The sequence below is a fragment of the Hippocampus zosterae genome, chromosome 14 (assembly GCF_025434085.1).
Source record: "Hippocampus zosterae strain Florida chromosome 14, ASM2543408v3, whole genome shotgun sequence".
NCBI lineage: Eukaryota > Metazoa > Chordata > Actinopteri > Syngnathiformes > Syngnathidae > Hippocampus > Hippocampus zosterae.
The window spans coordinates 7,046,319-7,067,271 of record NC_067464.1 but is presented as its reverse complement, the minus strand read 5'-3'; the positions used below and the strand labels follow the sequence as shown (position 1 = coordinate 7,067,271).

At 41.3% G+C, this 20,953-nt stretch overlaps 4 protein-coding genes and 2 non-coding genes across 6 annotated transcripts in view; all 6 read left to right on the top strand.

Annotated features, from left to right (window-relative positions):
* The first annotated feature begins 368 nt into the window (after positions 1-368).
* zmpste24 (zinc metallopeptidase, STE24 homolog) lies at positions 369-6,079 on the top strand. The gene is made up of 9 exons (XM_052086309.1): positions 369-749; positions 1,267-1,413; positions 1,506-1,709; positions 2,149-2,301; positions 2,523-2,664; positions 2,732-2,907; positions 3,822-3,926; positions 4,010-4,153; positions 4,922-6,079. The coding sequence occupies exons 1-9, from the start codon at positions 642-644 to the stop codon at positions 5,144-5,146; spliced, it is 1,404 nt and encodes a 467-aa protein (XP_051942269.1). The 5' UTR covers positions 369-641; the 3' UTR covers positions 5,147-6,079.
* Positions 6,080-6,864: 785 nt separating this feature from the next.
* atp5if1b (ATP synthase inhibitory factor subunit 1b) lies at positions 6,865-9,071 on the top strand. Its single transcript, XM_052086354.1, has 3 exons — positions 6,865-6,967; positions 7,966-8,078; positions 8,681-9,071. Exons 1-3 carry the CDS (start codon positions 6,899-6,901, stop codon positions 8,820-8,822), a joined length of 324 nt encoding a protein of 107 aa, XP_051942314.1. The 5' UTR covers positions 6,865-6,898; the 3' UTR covers positions 8,823-9,071.
* A 558-nt stretch (positions 9,072-9,629) lies between these two features.
* Positions 9,630-13,078, top strand: rpl13a (ribosomal protein L13a). The gene is made up of 7 exons (XM_052086349.1): positions 9,630-9,749; positions 10,721-10,793; positions 10,991-11,056; positions 11,369-11,470; positions 12,305-12,390; positions 12,573-12,632; positions 12,812-13,078. The coding sequence occupies exons 1-7, from the start codon at positions 9,729-9,731 to the stop codon at positions 13,019-13,021; spliced, it is 618 nt and encodes a 205-aa protein (XP_051942309.1). The 5' UTR covers positions 9,630-9,728; the 3' UTR covers positions 13,022-13,078.
* Positions 10,839-10,919, top strand: LOC127615363 (small nucleolar RNA Z195/SNORD33/SNORD32 family). The gene has a single exon (XR_007966905.1). It is a non-coding gene; the product is annotated as a small nucleolar RNA Z195/SNORD33/SNORD32 family (small nucleolar RNA).
* Positions 11,222-11,301, top strand: LOC127615364 (small nucleolar RNA Z195/SNORD33/SNORD32 family). The gene has a single exon (XR_007966906.1). It is a non-coding gene; the product is annotated as a small nucleolar RNA Z195/SNORD33/SNORD32 family (small nucleolar RNA).
* Positions 13,079-13,517: 439 nt separating the features above from the next.
* Positions 13,518-20,953, top strand: part of htr1d (5-hydroxytryptamine (serotonin) receptor 1D, G protein-coupled) — a 76,862-nt gene continuing 69,426 nt past the window's right edge. Inside the window, exons 1-2 of the mRNA XM_052086318.1 lie at positions 13,518-13,667; positions 19,330-19,500. The gene's annotated coding sequence lies outside the window, so the exon portion shown is untranslated. The remainder of the gene's footprint in view (positions 13,668-19,329; positions 19,501-20,953) is intronic.

The window sequence follows — 20,953 nt, the reverse complement described above, 5'->3', positions numbered from 1 at the left end:
TCGGTGAAATGGATAAAATAGCCATACTGTATGCCGTTACTAGATTTGTATAAATAAGAGGCCCTTTTGGAGCTACCTCTGACTTTAATTCGAGGCATCTGGCAAGGCAATGATTTTCATGAAAATGTCGACCAAAGCATTGCATCCATCTTAGACAATGACGATCCTGGTGGCGCTCTTTCGACCATATAAGATCACCATCCTGATAGGTCTACTAAAAGCGACTAAAAACATAATGGCACGTCCTTCTCAAACCATCTTTGTAACTTTGTTCGATTAGGTGAAAATGGCAGAATGTTAGTTGGCAAAGAAGTTTTTTTCGGTGCTCGGTTCGGTAAACCGGATGCGGAATTATGTTACAGGAGCGGTTCCTTTCCGGATCTTTTATGCTGTTGAACTGACTCAGCTCTCATGTATTGAAGTGTCTTTAGTTACGATGGTGGCTTAAAACCAACTCTCTGTGAACGTTTTCGTCACTTTTGGGTCGATTTGACGTTTGTAAAAGCTGTCAATTGAATAGAATAGTACGTCCGGTTTTGTGTAAAATTTGTGTGTTAGCAGCGAACCAGGTTGACGGTTAATAACGTTGCTGTTAGCCTGTTTAGCTAGTGAAGCGGTTCTGAGAAAAAAAAATAGGAAAAATGCTGGACTTCATAAGTGAGCTGCCCGTGGAGAAGCAGATATTTTATGCTGTTTTGGGTTTTTCGTGGACAGTGTATTTATGGGAGGCATATCTTGCACATAGACAGGTAAGTTGCTACTTATTCATGAAATAGAAAGATTTAATGTTCGCATTTTTAAAAGCAGATATAGGTTGCTCAGAAAATGTAGTCGATACTGCAGTAATTGCACAATTGGTGACAAGTGGGAAGTGCTGTAAACCGATGTTAACAGTGACAGTGATGCGAGGTACAGTATGTCAAAGGAAAGTTCTCTCTCTCTCCATATATATATATATATATATATATATATATATATATATATATTAAAAAACTCGTACTACGTGGGTCTGATGATCAGCCAGCACATCAACAAGGAAATCTGGCAGTATTTGTTTTGCTCTGTGCATGAGAAGACTTGAAGCAAGACTAATGAAAGGACATGCTGGAAATAAAGGATGGGTGGTTGTATTTTTGTTGTCGCCGTATTGATGTTGAGATTTCATTAAATTGTTTAGCAAAGTGTTTTTCAATGGAAATATCAATGTAGTAATGAATAATACTCTAATACTATTACCATTTGAGCCTCTCTCTGTCATCCGTGCAGCGAAGGATATACAGGTCAACAACACGTGTTCCACAAGAGCTTGGCAAGATAATAGATTCTGAAACATTTGAGAAGTCCCGACTTTATCAGCTAGATAAAAGCAACTTCAGTTTTTGGTCTGGTCTCTATTCAGAGACAGAAGGAACGGTAAGATCCTCACAAGAATTGGTCATTATTAATGTAATCCATGGTGTGGTACTTGATTGATTTGTGCCCTTTGTACGCTCTTCCTATTAAAGCTGATCCTGGTCCTGGGGGGGATTCCTTTACTGTGGGAAATCGCCGGCGCAGGGACGAAACGCTTAGGATTCAGCCAGGAGTATGAGATCACGCAGTCTCTTGTGTTTCTGTCTCTCGCCACCCTGTTCAGTGCTTTCACTGGCCTTCCCTGGAGTTTGTACAACACATTTGTCATTGAAGAAAAGCACGGCTTCAACCAGCAGGTAATCTTCCTTCTCCAAAAGGGAATAGGAAAACCTTTTTTGGGGGGGATTCAGGGGGGAAAAAAAGGGAGAAGTAAAATCTTTGGCACAAAGCTTTGCAGGGATAAGGTTATTGCAGTTGCACGCGCCCTGCCTGAAAATAAGTTGCATATAGCGCGCACTACATGGTCCAACATTGTTGGGGTGCCCACTATGTATCCGAGATGAGCAGAAATTTTGACGTTCTTCTTCTCTTATCGCTTGTGGAGTTTTCATATGTGCGTTTGAAAAAAAAACATGGGCATGCATAGATTTGGTGCTCACTGCAATAAGGTTTTTTGAAGTATGCTTGCATCTCTAGTGATGCATCTGAGTGGATCAAACAGAATATCTTTTCCTCAAATATTTGGTCAAATTCCAACTCAGACACCTTGATGGTTGTTTGACCCTTTCTCAATAGACACTGGGGTTCTTCATCAAAGACACAGTGAAGAAATTTGCTGTGACTCAGTGTATCCTGCTGCCTGTCACCTCGCTGCTCCTCTACATCATTAAGATTGGAGGCGATTACTTCTTCATCTACGCTTGGCTCTTCACCCTGGCTGTTTCTCTGGTGAGTACGCGGTGGACTTTTAGAACATAATGACACTGTTGGGGCCTTTGCTATAAATGGAAGACATAAACAGGGGCCTTGGTTTACGATTGAATTCTGTTTCTACAAAGGCCAGGTAAATGCGAGTGTGTTGTTTCCCTCCGCTAACGCGGCAGCCAAGTGATTACAATGAGTATTTCTATGAGAAACGTCTCTAGGCCACCAAATCCTTCTGTTCTCAGGTCCTCGTGACCATCTACGCCGATTACATCGCTCCTCTGTTTGACAAATTCACGCCTTTGCCGGACGGGGAGCTGAAGACGGAGATCGAGGCCATGGCCAACAGTATCAGTTTCCCTCTCACAAAGGTTTATGTCGTCGAAGGTATGCGAATGACAACAGAACCGTGAGGTGTTTGTGTGCAGTTTTCAAATGTTGCCCGTGATTCCAGGTTCCAAACGGTCTTCGCACAGCAACGCATACTTCTACGGCTTCTTCAAGAACAAACGTATCGTGCTGTTTGACACACTGCTGGAGGACTATTCCCCCCTCAACAAGGGAGACGAGGCAAAGCCCGAGCAACCAGAAAATGTCGAGGTTCACACCGAATCCAAAGCCAAGCCAAAGGTTACGACACCTTAAACGTTGTTGTTAGAATGGAGATTTTGGGTGCTTTCACCCTCGCATCTTTTCGACTGAGGGTGGAGATTCCTTTTAATATTAGCGGCCATCTCAGGGTGTTCCAAACAATTGAGGCGGCATTTGAAACATTCTTAATTTTTTTATTATATCTGAGTAACTACATGTCATAGGAACAGTCTTGCACACACAGTGCCTTTTTCATCGTCAATCTACACTCTGAACAAGTAGTAAAAACAAAACAAAATGAAAAAAAAAACAAATTTCACACAGTGTTTAAATTTAAGATAATTGGAGACCGATTTTCCTGTTAAAATTAAAATAAAATGAATTTTATGGGAACACCCTGTATATTTTGATCATTTTGGTTTTCAAAGTTGTATATTTGAGGTTTTATTTGATTTTTGGATGGTGCATTGTTTCCTCACTGGCTGTTTGAGAATATTCTAAACAAACGAGTCAGCGCTGAGGCATTAAAAAAAAACAAAAGAAATTGTGATGCACTTCCTTTTGGTCATGTGTGAGCTCTTCATTGGGAACCAAACCGGCAGTTTTCCTGGAAAGGTGCCAAAACAACTTTGTTCTGGATGCACATTTTTTTATTACACCACGACACTCCAAATAACCAGCCCCTGTGTTAAAAGTGTAAACAAAAGCCAAATTTTGCTTTCTTTCCAATTTTTTTATTCGCTTATCGGTGCAGCAAACCAGCTTCCCGCTTACATTCTTGCAGCCAATAAGAGTCATGTGATGTGGTTTGTTTTGCCACATTTTTTCCCTATCTATTTTTTTCTCCCCCAACAGTATGAAATCGACATATTCACACAGAAATCAAGTAAATAAATTTGATTTTGTGTTTTACGGCAATATTTTCATGCACTAAGTGTTGGACATTCTTACAGCACAAGAAACAAGGATGCAACAACCAAGAGATCCTTGCCGTTTTGGGTCACGAGCTGGGTCACTGGAAGCTCGGTCATACTGTCAAAAACATTGTCATCAGTCAGGTGATTGTTTCACTTATTATTTTTTTTTGATTGGCGTGTGTAAAACATGGCGTTAACATCCGCTGTCTCGCTTTCTCCATCAGATGAATTCCTTCCTGTGTTTCTCTCTGTTTGCTGCCCTCATTGGACGTAAGGAATTATTTGTGGCATTTGGCTTCAATGACAGCCAGCCCACTCTCATTGGCTTGATGATTATCTTCCAGTTCATCTTTTCCCCTTATAACGAGGTGACTATCCAGAAATCCTTATTTCATTTTGCAGTTCCTCCCAGTAAACTCGCTGACGGTGAACCCTTGTCGTGGGGTGTACGTTAAAAACCCACCTGCAATGATTGTGATCAGACATTTTTTATTTTTTATTTTACCTTTCCCACATGCTTAAAACACATTTAAACTTGGACATGGTACACATCTAGGGATGGGCCGTTTACCGGTTTTACGGTTTACCGTGTTTTTTGTTGTTGTTTTTTTTCTGTTTTGAGGGGACTTCTATGTAGGGCTTAATATGATTGGCTGCTGGCAGAGTTGCGTAAACCAGCCAACTCTTTGAAGTTAGAGGCCAGTACTAATTTTGAGACTTTGATGCCACAATATTTTTACTTGCGGTTATCATTCCGTCAGAATCTAATCTCGGCTCATCCCTACACAAAATGTACAGTGGTCAACAAAAAAATTTGTTTGTGTGCTTTAAAATGCCATTAAAAAACATTTGCTTAGAACTGCAGTATGATTGGACGCTCTAAATTGTCCCTAGGTGTGATTGTGAGCGTGGATGGTTGTTCGTCTCTGTGTTCCCTGCGATTGGCTGGCAACTGATCCAGGGTGTCCCCCGCCTACTGCCCGAAGACGGCTGGGATAGGCTCCAGCACTCCCCGCGACCCTAGTGAGGATTAAGCGGTTCAGAAAATGGATGGATGGAGCAGTATCGCGGGGGTGACAATGATGAAACGGGGAGTGAATGCTGTAATTTCCATGTTTATTTTTCCATCGTTGCAGCTTCTGTCCTTCTGCCTGACGGTCCTGAGCCGCAGGTTTGAGTTCCAGGCCGACGCTTTTGCGCGCAACATGGGCAAAGCCTCTGAGCTACACTCATCCCTCATCAAGCTGAACAAGGACAACTTGGGCTTCCCCGTGGCCGACTGGCTCTACTCCATGTGGCACTACTCACACCCGCCCCTGCTGGAGCGCCTCAGAGCGCTGGGCAACGTCAAGCAGGACTGACGGGGCTGGAATGGGGAGCGGCGAGCACTGCCTCCTCCCAAGGGCCTCCGGAGACCCCTACTGGCCCTGTGACACCTCCCCCAAATCTTATTTTATCCTGTTTTAGTAAACGAATTTAATGATTTACTTTTGTGTTTGTTTTAAATTGTAAAACATCAGAATAAGGCAGCCAAAATAACTTGAATGGTGCAGAGGCGTCGAGTAAGCACACTGAAAGTACGCGGGGGCAATGTGTGTTAAATTGAATTTTGTCACTGTACAACTCACGTTTGGCAGATTGGCTCAGGATAAAGGATTTGTGCGCTCTGTACTACCGCTCAGGCGTCATCCCTGAGTTGGTTATGTGTAGTTTGATAGCCAATTAACATAAAAGTTAGACGTGGCGAAGGACATGTGACAGCTTCACAGACACCCAGGTCACAATATTTAAGTCCTCGCTTCTGTTGCCAGTCATTCTCGAACCAAATCAAGGCTATTAGTAATACTTAAGTTCACAGTTTTAAAAAAGAAATGTGGGCCATATGTGTATGTTTTCTTAATGTGCCTCCTAATTGTCTTTCTTCTGATACTTGACCCTGTTAGAGACACAGCAGTGCTGACATTTTTATTTGCATCTGAATTTGAATTGTGATTTAGAATTTTCTTTGGAGAAGGGAACAGGTCTTCTCATGCACCTGTTTGCTAACTGGGGTCCAATGTACAATGTGTTACCATGCATTCGTGTGTTGATTTGTGGAAAAGAAAAAAAAACATGAATGTGGTTTTGAGGTTTAAATTGAATGTTATGTTTTCTTAATTATGGAGGTCTTGAATGAACCCAGAGTTGCCAGGCGATATGTTTATAAGGGACATTACTGGGGGGAGGGTCTGTGAGGCTTCTTAAGACAGGTTTCAAGACCATCACTTTGCTCAATAAAACTATTCCAAACCATGTATACTTCTTATTTAATTCACTGAAAACCATTAAGTATCCTAATGATTAGGATACATTTATATTTAATAATGGATGGTAATGAGTACAACAAAAACTATAAAATCATTAAATTCAAATATTTAAACATTCAACTTTAATAGCCTTAATTATATAGTACAAGGGTGGACAAAGTATGGCCTGATTTGTTATTTGTCTGGTTCACCAAGCAGTTACATTATATGTCATATATTCAATGAGATAAATACAAATTAATCAATATACTGGATTGTAACTAATTGTAACTGGATAATAACTAACTGGATTCAGCCACACATGAACTTCTGCGCAATATGTTTTACATTAATTATAAAGAATAAATTTGTTGTTTTGCATGTTTTATTTTTTTTTTTAATTACATGTTTTGCACACAGTTTTTTAAATATTACTAGATCAGGTTATGCAATTAGGAAAAAAAATCGGTAAACAACAGTTGACCTTAACTTCAGGTCAGGTCGAAGTGTACGTGCACGCGCAGGTTCACGCTTTTTATTTTGAGACGTTCCAAAATGGGGCCCGATATTGTGGTGAATTAACATATCACACGCGCAAATTAAAAAACATCTACCAACGTAGTATCAATTTTGATCTACTTCGTTTCCAACTGAAATAACCTGACTAATATTTGCTACGTCTTCCGGAAAATAATTTCTCACGTGAAATCTACCCCTCTGTCTGCGTACCAATGGCGCCGTCCTCTGGCTGTATGTATTTACAGACAAGGGCAAACGCTGAGGAAGCGTTTCGACTGTCATTGTCATTCGCCACTCACATTAGCTAGCATGGCGAGGTTCTTGAGGCCCAACATCCGTGGTTTGTTCGCTTTACAGCAGAGAATGGCGTCCGACCAGGTAAAACTAGGTCCTTCGGACTCAACTCCTCAACAAAACACTGATTTCTGGAGCTATACTGCCATTTTGTTTGGAGTGATTTCAAATGAGTAAACATTAGCTCCATAGTTTGCCTAGCCCTGTATGACAGCTTGATCGCCAGGTGTTATTTGCATGAATATAGGCTAAAAATAAGGTGAATAAGCGTTATAAGGGTCGCTTTTTAAATGCGTTGCATCGGTTTAACAACCGAATTGGCATGTAAATATGTGTCTTTATAATGACATTTAAACAGCATTAGAGAATGCCAACATTTTCCACATTTGAGACACAGGAAGTCTTGACCTCTACAATAGTGTTTCCCAACCTTTTTGAGCCACGGCATACATTTTATATCTGAGAAACCTCTAGCATACTGAGAAACGTGATTTAGTCACAAATGCATCTATTTGGTGTGAGGTCTGGGCCTGTCGAAAGTTGTTATTCTGTTGTATATTTTCAACTGGTGGAGTGTCAAATTGTACTTTCTGTCACCTAGTGGAAGGGCATTGAATTGTTTAGCCTGTCATTAGACGTTGACAGCATAGATAGATGAAAGCCACTCATCAGTTTTCTATACTGCTGTTTATATTCATAATGTATTAAAATTGTATTTTCTGTTATTAGTAAATTTAGCTCAAAATAAGAATTATTGTCTTCATGTGTAGGTAGTATTTATTTTTTATTTTAAAAGGTTTTTTTAAGGACTAACACCATTATGTTTATTAGTTTGAAATACTTGCCAAGTAAATTTACCCCTGTTATAGTGACGGATAATTTTGTTGAAATTAAATAACATTCCTCATGGACTTATTTTATTTAAGTCCATTATTTTGTAGTATAGGTGCTGTCTTCATCTCAATCATCTTGACAGAAATTAACCATAAAAATGAACTACTCATAGTAAAAGTACAAGCTTTGTCTTTGTCATTTACTCGCTATTCAACATTTTTTCACTGGGTTGGCTTTCACCATTGCAGCTGGGCGAGCTCGGTAAAGGTGCAGGAAAAGGTGGCGGAGCAGGCGGCTCCATCAGAGAGGCCGGTGGAGCCATGGGAAAGAAACAAGCGGCCGAGGAGGAACTATACTTCAAGTAGGTGTTTTCCCTCCTTCACTAGGGATTTTACTGGACTTTAACGCCATCGCTTGGCCCAATGTTTTGAGACAAAATGTCAGCTGTGAGAGTGCTTGAGCTATGCAGCCTCTGGAGTAAAGTGGAGGAGAAAAATGTTGAATGATTAAGGTACTCTTATGGCCTTGCATGTGGGCCGGCAATTTACTTTAAGTGATTTAGTGACCGGTGCTAAGAGTCAAATGGATTTGTATTTGACAACAACTCACGCCCAGACGCTCACATGCAGACAAACCGTCCAACTTGGGCCAACTTGACTTCAGTTCCTGATGTCACTTACTTGACCATGCCTGTTAAAGGCACACATACAATATTACAGTTGTTGAGATTTTTGTCTTCTCCATAAAGTAATTACCATACTAAGACGATATGGATTTTTTTTGAGTCGGAATAAAATTCCAATAACCAATTAATCTGGTTGAATAATTACAAAAATATACCTGTACATTTGATAAAATATTTTTTTTTTTTGGTCGTTTAACAGTGAAGATCCATTCAGAGTACTGGCATTTCAATTAATTTCAGTGCAGAAAAATTGATATTGTGTTCTATCTGCACACAAGGCGCAAGGAGCAGGAGCAGCTGGCAGCACTGAAGCAACACCACCAGGAGGAAATCGACCACCACAAAAAAGAGATTGAGCGTCTGCAGCGGGAGATTGACCGTCACAAGGGGAAGATCAGGAAGCTGAAGCATGACGACTAACCAAAATGAGCTTCCGCCAGACATCTTTAATCAAGGCTTTATTGCATCTGAAAAAAAATTATATATTCTGCCTTTGTGTTCTTCTGCCACTCCCCATCTCGGAGTAAAATTGCATTACCAGCAAGGCATGATTGTGTGGTCAATTGTTTTTTTAAAGCACTTGCAACAGTTCACAAAATGAATGTTGTTTCCATGCAACTGTTGTATGTTTCAAACAGCAAATAAACATGACCTTGTGTGACAAATACATTTCTAAGAAGGAGCTCTATCTGTTTTATTTTAATTACTCATTCATTCTACATTACACGTTCATACAGTATTATGCTTCTCTAAGTGACATCTACGAAAATTTAAAAACTTAAAAATAATTTCCATCATTTTTCAAGACATAATTTGAAATACACATCTCATTTTCTGTTACCTTTTGAGTCTAATGAGGGAATGCCTTCATTACCTTTATAGTGTACTTTTGTACAGTTATGTAATTATTGCATGCTTTTATTTTCCCCTGCAATCTCACAATTAAATGACATAATTTTTTATTTGTCTCAATTGGTTAATTGAATTATTATACATGAAAAATTATACAACTTAGTGGTATGTATACCTTGAAATAAAATGAATAACTTGTATTACATATTTTTGCTAACTATAATTAAATCATTATAAATGAAAATATAATTCAAAAATAATTATTTGATCAAAATCAACAAATGTTCATATTTTAGGTACACATTTTTAAGGTTTTTTTGACCACATCGACACGTTGTGCCTTTTGCATTTGTCCACAGGTAGCGCTAGAACATTTTTAACACAATTCAACGAGAACGCCCGCTGGAAACGTCACTTCCGCTAGCCCGTGTCTTTTACCACGAGCGACCCCGTGTTTCTTTCTTTTCGCACGTCATGGCGGACCGCTTCAATAAGGTAGACTTCAGCCAAAGGGCGATATTCTTATTTTAAATGTATTTCTGCAGTAGTTTTTGCCTTGTGTATTCGTTAATACACAGTCGAAGACTTTGTTGTATTCCACGGTGAAAACAGGGGTTCAATTTTGTTAAAAAATGCTTTTAAATGCTTTTCTCTGTCGGCTTGCATCTCCGAGTCGACATGTCTTCCATGATGGCAGCTTTACTAGCTAACGCTGTTAGCTACTAGCTAGCTTGCATTGAAGCTGAAGTCTCTGTTTGTGACTGGGTACCTGTCAAAATCAAAAATGATTGGAGAGTCTGTTAACGATATTCACATATGTAACTTACATTTTTTAGAAGAATGCGTCGACTAAAGCGGCTGCTAGATTTTGTTGGCATGGTTGATCGGACGCTAAACCGGCAATGCAACCATGTGCTCATTTGAGAAAGTATTGAAAATGCGCTTCAAATTTTGTCACGACTTCATAGAATTGTCATCTCACGTTGTCATACTTACTCTCACGCAAATGGTGGTTGCTCTGGCCTTTCCGTCATCAATTAGCTGTTTTTCCCCCCGTGGTCTAGTTTAAATTTTTTCTTTTGACTTCTTGTCAAGTCAACAGTATTTATAGAGCACTTTCAAACAGCCAATCGCTGCATACAAAGTGCTGTACATGGAGCAATTTAACATGCACAATAAACAGTAAGACAAATCTGTAATAAAGGCGATAGAAAGCACCAAACAGTAAAACCAAGAAGAAAACTAAGTCATGCTGAGTCGAATGGCAAAGAATACAAGTGAATTTTGAGGAGGGTTTTAGAAGATGGGCAGCGAGGAGGCTTGCCGAATGTTCAGTGGGAGGTCATTCCAGAGAGGGGGACCGGCAACAGAAAAGGCTCGATCCCCTCTGAGCCTCAGTTTAGTCCTTGGTACTTCTAATGTCTGTTCTTGTGTTCTAACCAGCCTCCCAAAATTCAATTCTGCAGGTTCTGCTACTAGATGGCAGGGGCCATCTGCTTGGTCGGCTTGCTGCCATCGTTGCCAAGCAGACCTTGCTGGGTATGTTTCTTGGTAATCAGTATCACTTCTGGTTTATGTTGACTTATCGTCTGTGATGATTACGTTCACCCTTGGTTGAGTTTAACGACCATGAAAAAACTAACATGCACTACCATCTGAGATGAAATCTTGTCAGTTACAAGCTTTATAGCTCTTTTGAGGGGGTATTTAATAAGTTTTTATTTTCCATTTTAAAGGACACAAAGTTGTGGTGGTTCGGTGTGAAGGCATCAACATCTCTGGCAATTTCTACCGTAACAAATGTAAGTAGTTTTTTTTTAACCTCCTTTATAGGCTGTCATGTTTTAACTAAGATGTTGTATGTTGAATTTGAATGGCAACAAGAGATAACTGTGTGCTTCATATGCGGCAATAAAAATTTCAGAATGTACAATGAGGGAAAACAGCCTGAGTTCAGAATCTTTAGATGTGCCAATGATGTCTCGAAAATCAAGTTTGAGTTTTGAAAGACTATGGAAATACTCCATGCACTACCATCTGAGGCGCATACATTCCACTTAAACTGTGTCTTGCAATGTCTTGAATACACTCTTATTCGCTGTTTGATATTGCAGTGAAGTACCTGGCTTTCTTGCGCAAGAGGATGAACACCAATCCCTCTCGTGGACCGTACCACTTCAGAGCCCCCAGCAGGATCTTCTGGAGGACGGTCAGAGGTGAGATTGAAGCAAGCGCAGAATGATAACCAAAACCCACTTAGTGTGTACCTACCCCTAACGTGATACAATGTACAGTGGAAAATCTAAAGTAGAAAACCCCCAAAGTGTTACAATTTGGAGCTGGACTGCTTTCTTGGCAGACTTGCCTTCAAAGAGTCAGTGGTTCAAACCAAGGGAGATGGGTTATTTAAAAAAAAAAATTGTCCAATGAAACACTTTGTGCCCCCCCCCCCCCCCCCCCCGACCCCCAAATATTGCTGCTGTAGACTGCAAGTTTCCCCAGTGTGGGACAAATGTAGGTTATCCTATGTTAGTAAAAACACAAATCAACAGTAAGGTAGTTGACAAAATTTGACATTTCACAATTTTTGTGTAATTCGTGTAATTCATTTAAAACCCTGAATTTTAAATATTACCACGTCAATTCAAATTTAAATAGGAGGTATCAGAAAGAATAATGACGAGCACGGAGAAGTAATTTTATAGTTATCCTCTTCACATTTGAGAGAGTTGATGTTGGCTTTATGGTGGGGGGCTATTCGGGGCATTTTGAGTGTGAAAACATTTCTGCCCCCAAATTTTATTGGTCAAAACTGGAATTTCCACTGTGCAAGGTCTGCTTTGTGTCAAATTTGTGTTCCAAGCACATTTCCCCCCTAATCTGCAGTGATGAGCGCTTTTTAATAAGATTCTGATCATCTATTGATGAGAAACTTGAATCGGATCTGACTTCTGAGTTGAGTTGGAGTAAAAATGTGCTTGGAGAGACAATGCTGCTGCTCTGTTTTTATCTTGAGTTGTATTAAAGTGAAACAATTGTGTGCCAAATAGGCATGCTGCCCCACAAAACCAAGAGAGGGCAGGCTGCTCTGGATAGGCTGAAGGTGTTTGACGGAATCCCCCCGCCCTATGACAAGGTGACGTCTCCGCACATTGTGGCCTTACTTTGTACCGTCAATGATGCTTTTTACCATACCTTACCTTACCTTGTTTGACTGAGGTTTGAAATGAAAACACAATCTGAGACATGCCACCCTCAAAATGTTTGCCCCCCGGTATTCTTTGGTGTCTGATTTTTGACTCCTCTCTCCCAATTCAGAGGAAGCGCATGGTGGTCCCAGCCGCTCTTAAAATTGTGCGCCTGAAGCCCACTCGTAAGGTGAGTTGCGTAGAGTCCTTTGATTCAATGTGACCCAGCGTCTCAACAGTGATTATCAGAAATCTGATAACGCATTGATGATAACCCACTTTACGGATCTGACTTCTGAGTTGAACCGGCAACACGTTGGCTCCCTGCTCATTAGTTGCAATGTTTAACTCTACCCGTGTCATGTGCAGTTTGCCCTCTTGGGACGTTTGGCTCACGAGGTTGGCTGGAAGTACCAGGCCATCACAGCCACCCTGGAGGAGAAGAGGAAAGAGAAGGGCAAGATGCGCTACGACAAGAAAAAGGCCACCATCAGGCTGACCAAATTGGCCACGAAGAACGTTGAGAGCAAAATTGCAAAGTACACAGCCGTACTTAAACAATACGGAGTTCTTGTCTGAGTGTATTTACTGGCCAATAAACAAATTAAATGTTTATAATAAAGTTTTGTTGGTCAATCACGAGAAAGATGACTCGCTTACACATGGTTGTGGTTGGTGTTAATTTACTTTCAGGTGACAATTGAATTTGTGTCACCCCTATGAAAGTTTAAACAACTTAACCTGCAATAAACGCGTTGGTATCATGCACACATCCCGTCTGCAGGTCCAATTCTACGCTAGAGGGCAGTGTTGCAACAAGTTTGCCAAAGTTGAAAATGGTATACTTCTAACCATAAAATTTTGTGTAAATTCAGCACGTCATTCGGAGCTTCAAGTAGCGTATGTATTTAAAACACTGTGGGCCCAAAATACTTAGACAAAACAGTCTCTGCCCCTTTGCTATTTGGCAACCTCAATTTCTTGAGTAGGAAAAAGGCTTCGTCGTTTAAGCGTCAGGCAGTACCTTTGCCTTACGGAGGGGGCGCCCGTCAGTCGTTGGTTTCGTTTTTCGACGACAGGTGTTCTCGATTTTCACTCAGACGAAAGCACAACGAACGAATAGCAACTCGAGTATTTCATGCTGACAAGAATACGAGATGTGAGAAAACATTTGTATTTCAGAGAGTTTGGAAATAAAGCACGTTTACGTCACTTCCATGTCAAGGTAGGACCATGCATACATGTTTGGAATGGGTATACATTTTGGAATTGTGATGGGAACTATTGACTTCCTTACCCAAGAAACAAACTACGGTAACGTTCCATGTGCTGATACCTGTATAAGGTAAAACAATACCAAAAAACTGCAAGTTGCCAAATAAGGTTCAGTGAGCTGCATTCATGTTTCGGGTCCAATACCTGATGTCATTTCAAACCAACTTTACCCTAAAATATAAGCACAAATTCTTTAAATCTGAAAAATTCCACTGGAGGTGCAAGTACAGTATTTATAGTACTTTTTTAGGCTCGGTGACACGATCACTTAAAGAAAATCTGTGTACCCATACACTCAACCCATTTCTTCCGTGTCTTACGTCGAACTGGAGCCACATGACCCTATTTCTATACAGTATGTGCAATATGTTTATTCTTTTTTATTTGGAATATTATTAGGCATCCTAATACCACTATGACTTTAAGTTTTAAGTCTCTCTGGAGCCATTCTGAGGAGTAATTGATAAGCAAAAACAGGTACCCAGGTGTGAACTAAAGCAAACTTTCTTCCAAGACCATTTTGTTTGTGAACAGGGTCTTTGTTAACTGAGGCTCCACTGTTTCACAAATGAATACATCATGAGTTTGGCACTAGCCAGTCACGATCTGGACCTTTTTCCGCATCTGCTAGAGAAGGTTAGTACCCAGAATTCACAAGGATCCTCGCCTGCCCGTCTGTTGGCCCTTTGCTGGAATCGTCTATTATGCTGCTGCTTGCTGTCAAACTGGGCGAACATCAGTCAGTGGCCAACACTACCTATTCTTCCGCTAACTTATGCCTTCGAAGGAGAAGACCATTTGGGCGCCATCTTGGGCGTTATAGAAAGAGCATTAAAGTACATGAATACTGTATTTGTTAATTAGGTTCAATGAAAAAATGATACTGCATGTCGTCAATTGCAACTTGGCTGAGGTTCACCGTATTGTGGCGAATTTTAACAACTCATTTGGGTTATTGTACTAAATTTTGAATGACTTTTGTAATCATTGCAACACCTTGCATGGCTTCTCACAAATTTCAGGCATTACCCTCGTCCCACCCTCTGAACTGTAGATTGACCACTGGCAAAAGTGAGATTTTACGACACTTTAAAGTCCAGCCAGTATTGCTCCGAAGCGTATCTAACGATTTGGATAATTTAGTATCTGGTGATTTATATATTTAAAAAAAAGGAGATGGGGAGGGGTCTCATTACTGTTTACAATTTGACTTTTTATTAGTTTTGTGAGCAATATTTCTACTCTATTAATCATGCTGTGGCGGAGTAATATTTATGATCCACTGTTCTTTTGTTATGGTCCTTAAAACACCATAAGGCTTGATACTGAAACTAGCATTTGCATTTTTCTCTCTTGGAATGAGAAATGACTCGCATCTCTGCTGTGTTTTCACTATCAGTGACTGGAATAATAATGATCCAAGACGTAAAAGCTATAGGAGGAGGATACCTATAGTCTCTTCAAAGAGAACATAGTCAAGCCTGTCAGGCCTATTATTCGAAGCATGTGCTGCATTTTAACAATGATCCATCTTAATCATGAGAAGGAATGGACCACGCACCTATCCTTTATTTGTTCATTGAATTGATGTAGAATGACAGTCTTCATTCCCACGGAGGTTCCCTCTCCATTTTTCAAGACAAGAACATATAAAATCCGTCAAGTGGCTCAACTCCGCAGGCGCCAGAAAATTGGTCGGAGCTCCACGGAGAGAGCAACTCATAGAGCCGTTATCAACTCTGTTGCAATAGAAATGGCCATCGCGTTCGCTATGAGCTGTCACGTATTTCAGCGCGGCGACGTACGACATACTTGTCCTTGAGAGCGCACCCTTGAGAAAGCAAGCGCTCGGCCGCTTGTTGCTCAAGGGACGGCATCAAGAAAACCAGTCTGGCGTGATAAAGAACGTGACAACGATGAAAGCCAACGTGACGATTGAGAGTCAACCCGCCGCGGCCGTTGCGTGCTGTCGCATCAGCATCAGTTGTGGCGACATTGTAATCAGACTCACTCACTCACTAGGATCTGTAAAGTGGAATGTAAAAAAAAAAACTTCATCTGGGTACACCCACACAGTCTAACAAGGCCCGGCAAATGTGCACTTTCTAAAATGTCACTTATTTGCATGCAGACATGAATTATGAATTAATGAGAATATATGAAGAACAAAATATATTTAATTTCACAGAGTTTAAGTTTGAGGAGGAACTATTAAAACTATGCAGTAATTTCTGATTTACCAAATGATATACTTAAGTGTATATCATTTGGTAATCAGGTCCTTAATCGGGTCCTTAAGTTAAACAACAACAACCACACAGTAATAAAGTTTGTAAAAAGTTTTAATGTACAGACAACAATGTCAATGTCTTATTCTGTGATATGTGCAAATCAATATTCAGGGCTGTGCCTTATCATCCATCCATTCATTTTCGACAACGCTTATCCTCAACACAGTCGAGTTGGTGTACTGTAACCTATCCCAGGTGACTTCAGGTAGAAGGCAGACTACACCCGTAACTGGTCGCCAGTCAGTCGCAGGCCACATATAGAGACGAACGACCATTCACACCCACTTACACACTGTCAGTGAGTGGGTAACGATCCCACACACCCCGCACACAGGTCAGGCGAGTGTACCACTACACTAACAGCGATTGTGCCTTATCACAATTAGAATTTGCCAAGAGAAAAACAATGGTCGCTCTCCATTTCCCTCCCATGTTATGGCTGACATCACACACACGCACACACACACTCACACACACAAAACACAGAACAAAGGCTGTCAGCAAGGTGGAGTTGTTGAAAAAAGGCCAAGAGACCGGGAAAGGCGAAAGAATTTATCAGGAGGGAAAATGAAATGTTTGCCATTGTCCTATAAACGGGTAAAGAGATCCGCGTTGCCACTCTCCTCTCTCACAATTGACTTTTATTGTTTGTTTGTTTTTTTTTTTAATTCTGAGAAGTTGCCCTGCAGCTCCATTAATTGGGCAGCCCGACTTTGCACAATATGGTAAAGAGCAGTAACCGTGTGGGGTAATCAAAATGAGATGTGAGGGGCGGGCCTAGTTTGAAGAATGCTCCTCTCAGTTGCGGCGTATTGATTCGTGCGAGCACACTCACAGACGCATGTATTATAATCTAAAACGGAGGTTGCATGCACGCGCCTGTGTGTGATGTTTGAGGCCAAACAGCTGTCGCTTTGCGCGGCCTCGCGCAAATAAACCGGGTTGGTATTCAAATGCAACGCCGGTAGAAGACTTTAATGCATCTCACATGGAGTTAACGCTTTCACAAGAGCGTTCGCCCGGGCTTTCCTGATGCAATTTCACTCCCCATCAGCATAAACGGGGCTTTTTAAACTGGCATCTGTTCGACTATATTATTTCGTCTTCTTGCACAGTGCGCACGTCTCTGCTCAGCACGGAGGCTATTAAGGGCTTTGGATGCAGCCCTCCACCTCTCAAGACTCACACACACACACACCCGTACACACAATTTACCCCGTCTGATGGAGGTCACCCAGAGCAAATGCATCCCTAATGAATCAATTGGAGTCGCGCAAACTGCATTATATATTGATTTTGTAGTTTCTCAAATGCAGCTTTGCCTGTGTGAAATGAGCTGTAATGAGACAGATAGGGACTCAGGCTAAAGCAATCCCAATTTATTTTTAGCCTTCATCACTGGATGATTACCGAACTTGGATAAGGGATGAAGTCCAGTGGAAGGTCAAACAAAATATTTCAGATTGCTGATCAACCTACATTTTGTTTGGACGATACACATAAGACAGGGGTGGGCAACTTTAATGATGGAATGGGCCACGATTTTTCATCAGCGCTACCGGCAGTCCACGTAGCACCACACATTTCCTAACCAGATGAATGACAAAAATGCCAGTTCATCCATCCATTTTCTGATCCTCAAGGGTCGTAAGGCGTGCGGGAGCCAATCCTAGCTGTCTTCGGGCAGTAGGCGGGGGACACCCTGAACCGGTTGTCAGCCAATTGGAGGGCACACAGAGACAAACAACCATCCGCGCTCACACCTCGGGACAATTTGGAGTGTTCAATCAGCCTGCCATGCATGTTTTTGGAATGTGGGAGGAAACTCGAGTACCCGGAGAAAACCCACGCAGGCACGGGGAGAACATGCAAACTCCACACAGGAAGGCTGGAGCTGGAATCGAACTTGATACTTCTGCCCTGTGAGGTCGAGGCGCTAACCGCTCGAACATCGGGCCGCACATGCCCATTCAAATCTGGGTATGACTGTTTTTTTTTTCCTCGACCAATTTGCAGTGCTATGCATGTCATTCCAAATCCGGAAAAAAAAATATTGGGCCAACTCACTTTGCAGAATAGGACACTATAGGTTAAAGTGCAAGTCTGCCATCTACTGCCTAATGGTGATATTTCATTTTAAATCTATACAGTGTGACCTTGAAGATTCATTGAAAGCATTGAAAATACAGTGAAAATTCTGATTAACCTCCAATATACCCCCCCCCCCAAAATAAAGAAAAATGTTTTTTAACCCTTTCGTGCACCCTGTAACCTGATGACATGATAAGCTGTCCACTGTAGTAACCACCGTCCTTGAAAGGGTTAAAACACACACACACACACACACACACACACACACACACACAAATAAGTACATCTGCTGGTGCCAAGCTGATAAAAGTCATCGGGGCGAGCATTTTACCAATTTCCTCGCTCGAACATGTGGAAAAGTACTGAATAAATTATCTAAATGGGCGGGAGACTCTCTGAATTGTATTCGACTCTTATTTCGACATCAGCGTTGTACTGAACAGAATAATACTGCCTGCAAGAGTTGTGCCAGTTGGTCTGCAGGGGATGTATCTCATCTTACCCATCGCTGACATCATGTGGTTTCTCTTTCGGCAGCAAACTCAGTCACACTGATTTAACCCAAAGTGGCGCACTCCTCCATTTTGCCTCACTTGCTTCACCAAGTAACTAATCAACGATCAATTCCACACAATCTACCGACAACGGGTTATCCTTTGTTTCGGATTCTTTTTATTTTTGCAGTAGATTGTCCTAGCGTCAGCATTCCACGGCCATTGGGGATGCATTTATAACATGTACCCGTTGCCTTCTTGATTCAATATGCACACTAGGGAATATCATCTCAGACCGTGTAAAAACTATGAGATAGCGCCAAGGAGGCAACAAAGTAACAATGTACGTATGAGCATGCTGGTTTTCTCAACCTAATGCCAGCCCCTCTGCACAAATGACGTCTAAACTAATTTTCATCAACCATTTGGTCTCTTTTCTCATTTGTGTGTAAGTGGGTCGGAAATCACGACGAGTCCAATGACGCAAAGTCAATACTTTCAAATACAATGCGTTGTAAGCAACGTGTCTGTTAAAATGAATCATTTGGACTCCGTGTGGGGGAATTAAAAGGTCTAATACAATTTTAATTGATCGTTTTTTTTGTCCGCAGAATATTGGGTACTACAACGCGTAGTATTTTACAAGTTGAATCATCACAGTTTTTTCCATCTTGTTGTTTGGATGCAGTTAAAAAGAACAACTAGAAAACTTAGCTAACTCTTTTCTTTGTTAAAGGTGCTCAGGATGGTGTAGAGAAGAGTCACCCCGCCTCCAAAACAGCGGAAAAGCCTTTCTTGTGTCGACTTCCCGGCATGTGGAGAGTTTTAACTGACGGCACAATGCGGCAAAGTAGAACTTGGGGTGGACTCTACTCCAGCTACTTCAAAGTTAAGAAACGGCAACAAGGTAAGCTAACATTAACATTAGTAGTGTGCTATCAGGTCCACACATATCACCCTTCTCGCCGGCATCTCATCGGACATGTCCTACCTGGATGCACCCGCCAATCATATTGTTGCGGGGCGTGGCCTGCTTTGAACCCGAGTGGGATTCATAAACGCGATCCTGACTGACCTTGGCAGCGAACAAAATAATGTATCTTGACAAGCGCTCATTAATAAACATCCTTGTCACGTACAGTAAAGATGAATAATCCAATATTTCGAATTTGGTCCTTTTATGTTTTAAAAAAAATCTAATATATTTGATCTGAGATTGAATCTAAAAAAAAAGTTTATATATATATATATATATGTGTGTGTGTTTGTGTGTGTGTGTATTGTGTGTTTAATAAGACAATAATAATAACCAATCGCTTTTTCCGCTTCTGATTTTCAATTGTCAAGCGAAAATGGAAAACTACCTGTACTGCTTTTGCATCGGTTTGTGCATGGCGCATAGCAAATTGTGTACTCAATTCGGGCTACGTGTGTCAAAGCGCCATCATAAACTGAGGACCCTCTTGTACCTGGTTTTGTCGGTGGAAATGCATTAAAAGTTTAGAAGGGACTTTATGGGCAGAAACTTTCTTTCGCTGATAGCCCGGTACGCTCCAAAAATGACTAGTAAGCAATAGAAACAACTTTGAAAGCTAGTTTTCAAGACGACTTGCCCTGATTTATAACGAGTAGCTCCGTGACATCCATACGACAAGATAAGAAAGAGTGAATGAGTGCGGCCGCAGTTGTGAATTGATCACGATAAGCCGTAATGAAATCCATTCACTCCACCAAGCCGCTATTGATTTGCTCTCTTGTGACGGAGCATTCACAGTCGTCTACAATCATATGCAAGCGTCACCTAGGTCGTCATGGATCGACGTGCGAGTGAACAAAAGATGTCTGTATATGGCCGCTGTTGCGTGTATGTGTGTGCAGGTGTGTTTAAGTCACGGGGGACCCTCGCCTTTTTTCCCATGTACCCGCTAGCTGCATGAATCAATTCTCCAATAAGCGCATGGCAAAATCCACTCCATCAGAGTCATGTTCCTTTGGCCACTCAAGAGTTATTTTTGCACATGTGCTCCTCCTCTGTGAACCCAGTGACACTGTCCACCTCATGCAAAGGACTCTTCTTGTAGCCAAAGTACTTTCACACTGTACCAAGGGAGCCACGATACTTTCATTAATTCATATCTGTCGCCATGGAGGGGACTTTAAGTTTCTGCAAAAATGGATCTCATGCTGCTGTTTTTCTTTTTTTTAAGGCAACTTATTCTTGTGCAGCGGTGTGCCGAAAGGTACATTTGGGGGCAATGCTAATCAATTTTTCAAAGCTTAACTTTTTATTGAGTATGTCTCGAGTAACCCCAACTTACAATTCCAGTCACTGGTTGCCCCGCACAAAATTCATGAGGTCC

Coding starts and splice junctions, on each gene's coding strand:
- atp5if1b (XM_052086354.1), top strand. CDS start 6,899: ATGGCGAGGTTCTTGAGGCCCAACATCCGTGGTTTGTTCGCTTTACAG. Junction 6,968..7,965: donor AGAGAATGGCGTCCGACCAG/GTAAAACTAGGT, acceptor TCACCATTGCAG/CTGGGCGAGCTCGGTAAAGG. Junction 8,079..8,680: donor GAGGAGGAACTATACTTCAA/GTAGGTGTTTTC, acceptor TCTGCACACAAG/GCGCAAGGAGCAGGAGCAGC.
- rpl13a (XM_052086349.1), top strand. CDS start 9,729: ATGGCGGACCGCTTCAATAAG. Junction 11,057..11,368: donor CAATTTCTACCGTAACAAAT/GTAAGTAGTTTT, acceptor TTGATATTGCAG/TGAAGTACCTGGCTTTCTTG. Junction 12,633..12,811: donor GCCTGAAGCCCACTCGTAAG/GTGAGTTGCGTA, acceptor TGTCATGTGCAG/TTTGCCCTCTTGGGACGTTT.
- zmpste24 (XM_052086309.1), top strand. CDS start 642: ATGCTGGACTTCATAAGTGAGCTGCCCGTGGAGAAGCAGATATTTTAT. Junction 3,927..4,009: donor AAAACATTGTCATCAGTCAG/GTGATTGTTTCA, acceptor TTTCTCCATCAG/ATGAATTCCTTCCTGTGTTT. Junction 4,154..4,921: donor TCTTTTCCCCTTATAACGAG/GTGACTATCCAG, acceptor CCATCGTTGCAG/CTTCTGTCCTTCTGCCTGAC.